Raw genomic sequence first — 12,373 nt, forward strand, 5'->3', positions numbered from 1 at the left:
TACACACACACATATACATGCATGCATATATTATTATTATTTAGGTCATTTAGCAGACGCTGTTATCCAAAGCGACTTACAAATTTTATATATATATATATATATATATATAATGTATAAGTATGTATTACATTGGCTTTGAAGGTGGCATATCCAAGCAGATTTTAAAGATTACAATTTGTTTAGATTTTTAAATATTTTAAATCACATAATAATCACATGCTATTTACCATTAGGCTTGGCTCCTTGTCCATTTGAGGGTCCAGCTTTAGCACCATATCCTTTAAATCAGACCAAACAGATAAGATTTAAATGATATGGACAAATAAGACAAATGAAAACACACCATGCATTACACACACACACACACACACACTTTACCTGGATTAGGGCCCTGGTTCTTCTATGGCATCGCTTGAAGAACCTTTTGAAGCACCTTTATTTTTAAGAGTGTAGCTGCACCTCCATTAGCATATCCTCCATATCCTGAACAAAACCAATCCCAAATCACTTTAGAGATGCTCCAGTTACCCCAGTTTACAATACAGAAGTTTGGTGCTTTACCCTTACTAAAGAACTCTTTTAAACTAATAATATAGATTATTAAACTAAACTAAAAATACAGTTGATGCATTAAGTATATATATATATAACATTGGCTTTGAAGGTGGCATATCCAAGCAGATTTTAAAGATTACAATTTGTTTAGATTTTTAAATATTTTAAATCACATAATAATCACATGCTATTTACCATTAGGCTTGGCTCCTTGTCCATTTGAGGGTCCAGCTTTAGCACCATATCCTTTAAATCAGACCAAACACATGTAAGATTCAAATTATTCTGAAATTAAATACACACAATATGCATTACACACAGAAAAAGTTTACCTGGTTTAGGTCCCTTGGTTCCACCATTGGGATACCCCATATTTGGAAGAGAAGAGCCTAATTAGGGAAAAATACTTTAGATTTGTGTAATATCCTCAGTTCAGTATTATCCACACTGTAATAATTACACTGTGAAATCACATTTATTTAAACATCCAACATATTACCTGTATTAGGTTGCTTAGCTCCATTAGCATATCCTCCATATCCTAACCAAAACCAATCCCAAATCAGTTTATAAGTGCAGTTTACAATACAGACAATGTAGCAGAAGGAAGTTGACTAAATAGAATTATTATGTACCTTGTTGTGCCTTGGTTGCCCCACCATTGGTGTATCCTGCAGAGATGCCATATCCTGTAAGTCAGATGAAAAATGATTTTTCATTCAGGGCCCTATTCTTCATACCTCACTTAATACATTATATTACATATGTCAGACCTTCTAACGTGAGTAACATAATCAGATTACTTTTTTAAAGTAACTAGTAATGTAACACATTACTTTTTAATTTAGAAGGAAATATCTGAGTTACTTTTTCAAATAAATAAACCCCAGTTACTTTGTTTCCCCCATGTATTGACTTGACAGCTCTCAAGTTGCCATGTTGAAAAAAAGTGCAGAGGCATTGTGTGTACAACAATAATTAAATATGTTAAATAAGATAAATATCATTTATGTATTTAATCCCATTTTATTACCAATGCCTTTGCTACTGATCTTTGATGATCCAATTCAACCATACTAATACGCAAAAATGACACATTTGTGTTTCATTTTCGTTATTGCTGAATAGTGTTGAACTTTCTTCTCCTGCGTCATATTCTTCATGCAATTTGTTTTGAGCTGCACCCTCTATGTGAATTTACATTTCCTTCAGCCTGAGGTGTATTGATTTCACTTTTGGTGTGAAAGGGCTTTTACATGTGTAAAATAACCTCTTTTTTTTTTTTTATTAAAAACAAACAAGCAACCCCTGCCCAGATTTAAAAAGTAACTTAAAAGTAACATAACATTACTTTCCATAAAAAAGTAACTAAGTAACGTAATGAGTTACTTTTTTAGGGAGTAACACAATATTGTAATGCATTACTTTTAAAAGTAACTTTCCCCAACACTGATTATTAATTTTGAGACAGAGTTTCATTACGACTCTGCTTAATGACCTGCAATCTATTCCTGTTTATGTGAACAAATTGTGCTTAGACTACTGAATTGTTGCTATGACTCTGAGACGAGTTTCAAAAAACATTCCAGGATTGACTGAAATCAACAACAACTAAATCTAGATAACCAAGTAAATCTTGTACAAAGAACAGAACACATGATTATATTACAACTTTCCTAGTAAAGCTATATGTTACTATTAATTTTGGGTCCATTAAGAGTACCAGTCCATTTCCTGACAATGAAAGAAACCAACCCAGTCTCATAAAAATACGTACTTCTGCGTACATTTCTGCAACACCGTTTTTACGTACCTTACTGCACGTTTCGCCGCAGTTTCAAAGAGAAATGTCCACTGAGTGGCGCTAAAACATGGGGGTAGAAAGAAACACTGGATTACATTTCATGTCCCCCCCCGTATTGACTTCTGTGATAACATTTTCTTTCAAATCTGGCAATAGTATCATAAAAATAATTTAAAATGAGATTTCATTAACAAAGGCTATATACAGAGAGAATTTACCTCCAGATTTTGAGCCTTGTCCCTTGGCAGCTGCAGGCCCAGCACCATAACCTAGTGAACATAGTTAACAAAACACTGTTAATGCAAATATAGTGCAAATACCAATGTGGTTAAAGGGTTGTTATACATGTTTACATCTCTTTAGCAATATCAAATGATAGTTAACTGCCAGATTTTGTATTAGATTATCCACTAAAATATGTAAATTATCAGTATCTCTAACATCAAAATCTTTACATTTCATTTCAAACAGACATTATTTCTATTGTGGAACACAAAGGAGAAATTTTGAACAACAAACTGCTCTTTGTAATGTGATTACAGTGAATTTTAGACAATAAAAATACAGTTGCAAGAAATATCTGTCAGTGTTTTTTTGGAATTACTGGGATCTCTGCATTGAAAGAAATTGCAAGAAATAAAGTAAAAATGGACACACATTTTTTTAGGTGAACTAATACAAAGAATATTTAACAGACTCACCTAGACCAACTCCTTTTTGGGGATGAGCACCCATTAAATTGCTGTAGCCTTCGGACAACATTAAACAGACAGTGAAAGAATTTTAATGAAAGTAAATACAAAATGGCACTTGTACACATTCTTAACAAGCTCATTTTATGTACAAATCTGTACTAACTTTAACACATTGACTCTTGACTTTAAACTCACCCCCATAAGATGGAGCTTTGTAGCCATTACCATTTCCATAACCTTGAAAGACAAATGACAGGAATTTAGTACAATTAGAAAGTTTTGCACAAAAAAAGTCTAAATAAGTGATAGCCACACGGTATAAAAAGAACAGGCTTTTAAGTCTGTAATACAGTGTTGTTTTCCCATGCCTGTTCCACCTGATAACAATCAAATACATGTTAAAATAGAAAAACTTATGATTATTTGATTATGTGCATATTCTACAAGCAAAGCAAACTCATACCATACGGGGGACGACCTCCGTATCCAGGCTTATTTTGTGCACTCCCATATGCACCTGAAATACAGCACACAGGTGTATAATGATTCAAATTTTAAGATGCGATTCACTAAATGATATTGTATATTACATACTACATGGTGTGCTTGCTTTTCTCAAGCGGGGCTTACCTGTACCTTTGTTTACAGGATAACCTGATAATAAAGAAAAGCTTTCAAGTTAAGAATTCTCTTTCATTATCCATCCATCCAGTAAAATCATTGCTACAAGAAATTTCGAAAATAAATAAATACACTTACAACAAATAAAACTGCTGTACATGCACAGAAATATGCTAAATATAAAAATACTTTAACCAAGCAAAATAGAATAACTTGTGAATAAAAAACAATGATTTATTTGATCACATTTCATTGTTAATATTTAACCTCCTGAGACCCTGTGACCTCATATGAGGACATTATATTTTGGTGTATTTCTCTGAAACTATACATGCCACAGTTTGAAGTCTTATGGCCATTTTACACACATTTTGCAGAAAGAAAAATGATATCAAATCATTCTGTTATAACATAATTGAGAATCATCTTTATACAAAGTTCGGTAAAAAAAAAATCCTGAAAACTAAAAATGTATTGGTGATTTAATTTTTTTTATTGTTTTTGCCTATGCATGGTTCATTCATGTCTTTTTATTTTTTTTAAAAATTGAGTCCCGATGTCCTCTACCGAGGACATAGCATAACTTATGAACGAAATATCATTTAAAATTTTTTTTTTTTTTTAACATTTTTTTTAATGCTCTAAACAATGTAAAGACATTTTTTTCCTAAAAATCTTTTCTCGGGTCTTAAGAGGTTAATGAGTGAAGTAAGATGAGTTTTAAGCAGAGCACTAGGGAAAAATAGAGGTATATGTATTAACATGTTGTTTTTGAGAAGAACTGAATACTTAAAATTTATTTTTAAGGTAAAAGAAGAAATAAAATCAGTCCAAAAGATCAAAAATCATGCATATTAGTATAAACTCTGTTCTTGCTCACCGTTTCCTTTCATATTTGCTGAGTTGCTATTTTGACCCAAACCATAATCTGAAAATAACAGATGTATTGAGCTATGTATTTCTCCAAGATGAACATTCGCAATACCAGAAAATCAAGTTACAAATTTCATAATTATGTAAAAAAAAAATTCCAAATAACTGCTATACATCAACATAGAAAGATTCACAATACCTCTTGGTGACATTTGTGCTGCACCACCATTTGGATTTTGAGGTTTGTACCCTTAAAAAATAATGAAAAAAAATAAATCCTGTCAGTGGATAACCTAGTGTACATGACAAACTTACAGAATCACAAAAATCAAAGAAAAAATATATAAATAGCTGAGGCTTATGGATGCTCCCTTGTTGATTAAGAATGTATATACAGACACATATCTGTCACATGTTCAATACAGCATTGCTATATACAATAACTATAAAACGCTTTATACCTGTAGCTACTTTTATCATGCAAAGTTCATTGTGGATCTATTATGACAATTTCCATGAATGATTTTCACAGCAGGTAACGAACAAATAAAACTGCTGCATAATATATACTGCATATTACACTACTGTACTTTTAAAATATAATTTATCATATTATTTAAAAAAAACTAAAAAGTTGCCACATTCAGAAACAGACAATGCTTCAATGAGCACACTATTTTACCTGTTGTCATAAACATACAGATTACACACCTATGTGCATATGCAGGGACTTCTGAATCTTAATAAGAAACTAGTCTGATTCAAAAGTTTGACCAATATTTTCCTATTTAACAGCTTATTTACAATCTATACCATTTCTTTTTGATTTGAACAAAAATGTATAAAGACAGTAGTGGTGTTCGATGTCATTCCCTATCCCTCTTTATACTGCACTATATCGGATGTCTATCATTTTGTGGTGATGTCTGAATTCTAATTTGGTGTTTCATGAACCTGTCCTGAAGAAACCAGTATGTGATTCCAGACACAGCTCTGGGGCATTTCTCATTTCCTACATGTTGTCTTCAAGCCTGTGAGCCGGAAGTCAATTAAATTCTGCCATGATGGACACATCAGTTCATCATAATCTAACTGCACCATGAAGAACCAAGGATTTAGGAGAGAGAAAACTGAATTAAATGCTAAACAACTTTCATGCACCAAGAATTACTGAATGAATAAATAAATAAATAAATGAACAGTCATCCCGAATGATTCAGTGTTTTTACAGAAATCACTACAGTAAAAACTTGATTAATTGTTAATACCGAGTTCCCTTACTCTGTAACTGCAATAGATCTAACGGGAAATTTTACACAATTTTACAGTTCTTGGAAGTGATTTACAGTCTTAAAAAAAGTAAACTGGCATTACCAGATTTTCTTTTTCTTCTTTTTCCCCCTTGTAAGTTATGTACATTAGGGTTTTATGTTACAATTTATAACCGATTCATCATGTAGCTTTCTCTTTACTCCCTGTGTTTTTAAGGTGGTTATCAGTATATTATAAAGGAAAAACAGACTTTAGTAATTTGGTATATCAACAATATTTCAGCTAATGAAATTTTTTAACTGTCAATTTAAGATCAATCTGCTACTAAACTACCGTTTTTTAATTTTTAATGAAACGCTTATATCACTGTAACTGTTTATGATGCTGGCTACCAGTAGATTTACAAAATGGCAATCCGGTTAAAAAACTACATTTGAACATATTACTATACCATCACAACTCATCTATGCATACTATATCCACATGCATTAAGCTACAACATTCAATTAGTACTTTTTCTGGTCATTTCTGGACAGTGTTGAATCTCTGCTAACATCTCAGAAATCAGAGCTCTACACCATGGACAACATACAAGACCGGAAACCCAGTTTGTGCATCAACAACTTACCAGTAATTCTGTTCTTGGAAGGTTCAGCAATAGCATGCGCTTAAAAAGTACTACATACAAATCCCCAAACAGATTTATGAGCATTGTTTTCTTATCAGCATGCTTACCTGTGCCGCCCTGAAGTGTTACGCTTGTCATCCAGAGCAATAACATCATCCTTAGAAGCATCCATCGAAACATTGTAGATATACCTAGAGGGGAAAATAAGGGAAAACAGAAAGACAAAGAAAACCCAACCTAATGTGCACAGGAAACAGCTCATACACAGAAGACGCACAAGTTGTCCACTGGGTTTTTAAACCATTTTGTGAGCAGTGGCACCTCCTCATAGGGGTCATCCACACACACACACACACACACACACACATAAATCCCTTTACAAAAAGTTGTCTTTGTGAATGTCTAAATATATATATCCATACCCACAACTTAATAAAAATAAGTATTTATGTCTAAAAGCAAATAGAGAATTTATAGGCCTTTTATATAGAGCTATATAGGAATCTATGGGCTAAACCATGGAATTGCAGATGTTTTTCTTATTTTACTCCCACCAGATGGCACTAATCTGGCTTCAAAAATTGGATTTTAAAGGCATTGACTATTTTAACAAAATACTGCATTTATTGAAAAGTAATATAAAAATATATTTAAATTTTTTTTTTATTATTTTCAGTGGGCAGAAATTCATCATAATTGCATAAATATTTAGTGCCATGAAATTCTCAAAATACAAAATAAAGAAAAAATAATATTGAACAAATATATATTACATTGATTTTACTGGGGCGAAAAAAAGTTACATTTCAGGTGTCTGGTCACGTTTGACCGTGAAGATCACACGTGTGACTCCCAAATGAGGAGCACCAGAGGGTTAAATAAATATATAATCTATATAACAGAGGCAAAAAAAACCCCACTAATAAACATACAAACAAATCAATTATTAAAATTAATTCAACATAGGGACTTGAACAGATTCCAGGGTCTGTTTTAAGATGAATCAATTCACAAGAACAATTTAAAATTTCCAAGGCTACATATGAAAGAGAGGTGTTTAGGATGAACCGATTCACCAGAATGAATCAGATTTTCCAACACTACATATAAGTAGAGAAATTTAGGACAAAATTATTTACTACACTGAATCAAACTTTTAAAGGTAGGCTATATTGGAGAGACTGAGATTACCCAAATGAAGTTTAATTGCCAATAAGCGTACACACTGGATAGCTTCTTTCCTTCCTTTCAATATGCAAAGACAGCTCATGAGAAAGTAAAACAATGTGGGTGCAGCAAAAGAAAAAAAATCCTGTGTCTCACTTCAGGCTGACATTCCACACACAGGACCAAAATCCTCATATCAAGAGGTGAAGGAGAGTTGAAAGCTTGACCTTTAACCCCAGAGCCTACTCTTTTCCAATACACACACTGATATGTCAAATTACATCACCCTGACCCACCCCAAAACAAACAAAAACACACAAAAGACTTCTGTTAGTTAGAATGTGACTGATCGGAAACCATAGGATGATCACTTCATGTCTTCGTTTATTAAAAGCAAGCAAACGGATAGTAAAAGTTTATCAGGCATTACAAAAGCTTTACGTTACAGCCGATATGACAAATAAATTCATATTAATGTCCACATTAATACAAAGTGAGGCAAGGCGCACTATCGCTCTCTCTCCCACTCTACACAACCTTTTTCTGTACATAAGCTACACGGTTTATGTAGAGTGCTGTTTAGGGATGTGAAGAGTGAGAATTAAATGGAACACTTTTTATTGAGCCTTACCACCAGCGATAACCATGTTTCTTTTTGTTAGACAAGTAAAGAACTAATTGTTTAGAGCACTCTACAACTCACGAGTATCAGTGCAAGTTGATAGACAGCGGTACAGTGTATAACACCATTGTGGTATTCACAAATTTGCTTAATGATAATGTGACCTAAGGCATTTGCCTTTAAATAGCACTCAAGGCCACGCTATATTAGGAATAGCACAAATCAAAAGATAAGGTCTAAAAACAAACTGGGTTTCACATCTCTGATTTAGTCAGTTCCTTTTACAAATTTTTATTTTTATTGTTTTTTTTTAATTTGCATGTGCTCTGCAACAGTGAAAAGTACATATTAGATATGACACTGATCGAACGATTACAAAAATAAAAATGAAACCATACCGCAAAAACATTTTTCACACAAACATACTTTCGAAATTAACAGTTATCCAAATTAACACCCAAAAACTTTTTGAAAGACATAATTGGATTCTTAACAAAAGATGTTTTTATAAACACAAATTAAACCAAACACCTTTAGTGCAACTGTACAATTACATCAACCCCAACAGCTCGCTCTGAAGACCTGCAGACCACAAATCCAACATGATCAACTTTATCTGCGACGCACTTCATATATGGCTTTATATGGTCATTATTAATGACTGAATATCAGCCACATGTCAAAAAAAGTGCTAATTGCCAATTAGTATGCAAATCTGACCTTGATAATGACTTAAAGATTAAGAGAATTAGGAGAAAAGAAATTTAGGGTTATAGAAAGAATACAGATAACTTTTTGGATGAATGCGGTCGGTCACAAAATCCAGTTCAATTTAGGCTTAGCGTCGTCCTACGTTTCAGGTCATTGTAGAGAGGTCATAGGGTCAGTGCTCATTCATGATGCTACAGCCAGATATCCTGTAGCTGATCTGCAATCAGAAAAAAAAAAAAAAAAAAAAAAACACTTTAAAAGAAATGACAATAAAAGGTCAAGTGTGTCTTTTCATTAAGAGATAAAACCAAGTAAGCCATGTGTAGGTTGATATACTGAATCGATCTAAACATTGTGATGAAAGATTACCAAAAATATCTACCAAATTTGGGGCCAAATGACACCCTTGGTATAAGCATTTAGTCCTCAAAAGGTTAGATTTTACTGCAATTCACCACACTAAACGTGTGTTTTAGTATTTTCTGCGCAGTTATTTTTAGGATACTACACGAAGTTGGTCTTTAATAACAGCCAAAAGTTATAAAAGTTTTGGAAGGGGGAAATGAGAACTATTATAAACATGACTGCTATTAAACCAGATGTAAATGAGTACGAGGACCATATTCACAATGGTAAATAATTCATACCCCATATTTGCAGTATTGGCTTCTTCAGTCATCTGCATTTAGAGTTCAAATGTTTTTGATTTGATTGTCTTTTCTGGTCTCATTTTATAGTGGTCAGAGCCTTTTTTCAGAGATTTTTTATTTCCAGAAGCGCTAAAACCATTTAAACTCGATCAACATCAATTCATACAAAGCATACAAATAAAAGTTTAGATGAAAAAGGGTCTGCTTCTCAGTTCTTACAACGGTGTTTTAGTGCCATGTTAGATTATGAGATTAAAGTTGTAATATTCTGATAAAGTCGAAATTACGAGAATTAAATCGTAGCAATTAAACTTATAATATGTTGTGAGTATAGCCTATATTGCGCATGCAAATGGCCAGGATTGGGAGCACCGGGAGAAGTTGCCAGGCCATCGGAATTTTGAATGTATGTGGAATCATTAGCAAAAATCATACCATCCTTCATACTCACAGGGAGAGTATGCTTGGAAATATTTCATGTCTTCGATTGCATTCGTTATTTGTAGTGCACCAGCCCCCCAATAATAGCAATAAGCTTAGTGCTTTTGGTACTATTAATATTTAATGTCTCCGCTTTCAAAATCTGTCAGTTTTATCACGAAATACAATTATAAGTGTGTTTTTCCTCTTTATTTGAAGTTATAGCATAATATAAACGTGAAGGAACATCAGAAGGCATGGGGAAAAACAATAAAAACTGTATAGCCTAATTTAAAACGAAACCAATGTCTCATTGTAAACAAAGATGACTGATTCATGCGTCACGCCACATTGAGCGTAAAAAAAAAAAACATTGTAAGACATAGTTTTTTTATATTTTCCTATAAAACTGACAGAATTTGAAAGCCGAGACTTTGGAATTTCTCCCGGTGCTCTCAATCCGGGACATTTGTATGCGCAATATAGGCTATACCTTTCAAAATATAACAACTAATCTCGTAAATGCTACGACTTGATTCTTGTAATTTAGACTTATGGAAATATTTACTTTATTCTCGTAACTTTGACTTTATTCTCGTATTGCTATCACTTTAAAGTCGTAATATTTCGAGGAAAGTCAATGAGAATAATCTTGCAATCCTAGTTTTTTTTTTATGTGGCACTAAAACGCCATCATAGCTTCTCACTAGGACAAACTGTACATTTGTAGATGTAGTTGAGAAAATTGTGTCTGCACTATTTCATTTTTTAAAAGGGCAGTTTCCCCAAAATTGAAAATTGTGTCATTTACTAACCCTCACGTTTCTGCACACCTGCATTCTTCGGTGGATCACTCACTAAAGACGATACTTTTTTTTTTTTTTCCCCATACAAAGTATGTCAATGGGCTTTAACATTGTTTGGACCTCAGTGTTCTCAAATGTGTTGCAGAGGTGGTGGTGGCTTGAATTGACATTAGGGTGAATAAAAGTTACAGAATTTTTATTTTAGGCGAACTACCTCCTTATTGTGTCCGTGATTATGATGCAAGCTAGATAATGTTTTGCATAATGCATTTTTCTCTAGAGGCCACAAGGGGCGCTGAAAAATTTGAGAACCAATTTAGACGCATGTAAGGGGCCATTCAGAATGTGTTTTCTAAGTAACATGCATTAGACGGACGTTTGACAGTTGCACTTGAGTCTTGCACATTTTGCTGCATCTCACGTGTGACATGGTATACTAAAAACAAAGTAAAAAAAAAATAAAAAATGCTGGTTTGGAGCATTTGTTTCATAACCTAGTGCATTTTGTCCATTAGTTAGGTTTGTTCAGGCATAAGGACACAAATTACGTCAAAAGAATTGGTCCAAGACCCCCTCAACGATGTGGTTTCAGCCCGATTAAAAACAAACACTGGAGCAGTTCACTTGTGGTGAAACATTATTAGAAATGCTGCGGATCAATTCATCTTAATGGATGACAGCTATGGGAGGAATCCCAGAACATAAACTGGTGCACTCTGACCAATGAGAGGATGGTTTTACTCGCGCAACTTGCATAAATTGATAAGCTTAAAAATGTTGCCTTGTGAAAGTAATCTGAACCAAGAAAAAAATAAAAATGCAACAATGTACCAATTAAAGTCCCTGTTTTGGGAAAAAAGCAATCTACAGGTCTGAAAATGTCCTAAGACAGGGGTGCCTAAACCTGCTCCTGGAAGGCCAATGTCCTGCAGAGTTTGGCTCCAACACACTTGCTTGGAAGTTTCTAGTGAATCTGAAGAGATTGGCTAGTTCAGGTGTGTTTGATTGGGGTTGGAGCTAAACTCTGTAGGACAATGGCCCTCCACATGAACATGTTTGGACACCCCTGTCCTAAGAGAAATGCCAAGTGCAAAGTACTGAGTGCAGCATTTGGACTCACTCCATGTTGTTCTTTAGTTGGTGAACCGTTCGCTTGTCCAGATATCGACAGAACAGTGTTAGCAGGTTGGAGGGCAGAAGAAGTGGCTCAACAAGTGTCGTCTGGGATAGCTGCCTGGCCACATGGAATACTGTGTCCGTCCTGAATGGGTGCCATAAAAAGAGTTTACATTTTAACATACCATTGAATTAAAAACAAAGGAACAAAAATGTGTTGCCATTCACTGAACAGGTGTAGATTTCAAACTTAACATTAACAATATATTTGAAAACTATGGAGACACTGCAAGAAGAAATATTAAATATTACCGGTTCTCGTATATAACACAGAACCATAAATAATTCCGTATCTACAGAATTCTAGATTTTTAATTACCCAGTGTATGCCTTAAAGTTGGTTCCATTTCTCAAAGTTACCATATATATA

The 12,373-nt window shown here is 33.8% G+C and overlaps 2 protein-coding genes across 4 annotated transcripts in view; both read right to left on the reverse strand.

Moving 5' to 3' along the window:
- Positions 1-6,631, reverse strand: part of cmn (calymmin) — a 20,660-nt gene extending 14,029 nt beyond the window's left edge. Inside the window, exons 1-12 of the mRNA XM_016522899.1 lie at positions 6,559-6,631; positions 4,751-4,801; positions 4,559-4,606; positions 3,688-3,711; positions 3,521-3,574; positions 3,426-3,434; positions 3,253-3,294; positions 3,064-3,111; positions 2,581-2,631; positions 891-947; positions 754-804; positions 231-281 (exon numbers count right to left, since the gene is read on the reverse strand). Of these exons, the coding sequence (XP_016378385.1) occupies positions 231-281; positions 754-804; positions 891-947; positions 2,581-2,631; positions 3,064-3,111; positions 3,253-3,294; positions 3,426-3,434; positions 3,521-3,574; positions 3,688-3,711; positions 4,559-4,606; positions 4,751-4,801; positions 6,559-6,631 (559 nt within the window). The remainder of the gene's footprint in view (positions 1-230; positions 282-753; positions 805-890; positions 948-2,580; positions 2,632-3,063; positions 3,112-3,252; positions 3,295-3,425; positions 3,435-3,520; positions 3,575-3,687; positions 3,712-4,558; positions 4,607-4,750; positions 4,802-6,558) is intronic.
- A 1,884-nt stretch (positions 6,632-8,515) lies between these two features.
- Positions 8,516-12,373, reverse strand: part of patl2 (PAT1 homolog 2) — a 13,106-nt gene continuing 9,248 nt past the window's right edge. For all 3 annotated transcript variants that reach the window (XM_016522944.1, XM_016522942.1, XM_016522943.1), the window contains exons 18-19: positions 11,948-12,088; positions 8,516-9,168 (exon numbers count right to left, since the gene is read on the reverse strand). In XM_016522944.1, the coding sequence (XP_016378430.1) occupies positions 9,135-9,168; positions 11,948-12,088 (175 nt within the window). In that variant the 3' untranslated portion in view covers positions 8,516-9,134. The remainder of the gene's footprint in view (positions 9,169-11,947; positions 12,089-12,373) is intronic.

The sequence above is a fragment of the Sinocyclocheilus rhinocerous genome, unplaced genomic scaffold (genome assembly GCF_001515625.1).
Source record: "Sinocyclocheilus rhinocerous isolate Xijiao unplaced genomic scaffold, SAMN03320098_v1.1 scaffold419, whole genome shotgun sequence".
NCBI classification, from domain to species: Eukaryota; Metazoa; Chordata; class Actinopteri; order Cypriniformes; family Cyprinidae; genus Sinocyclocheilus; species Sinocyclocheilus rhinocerous.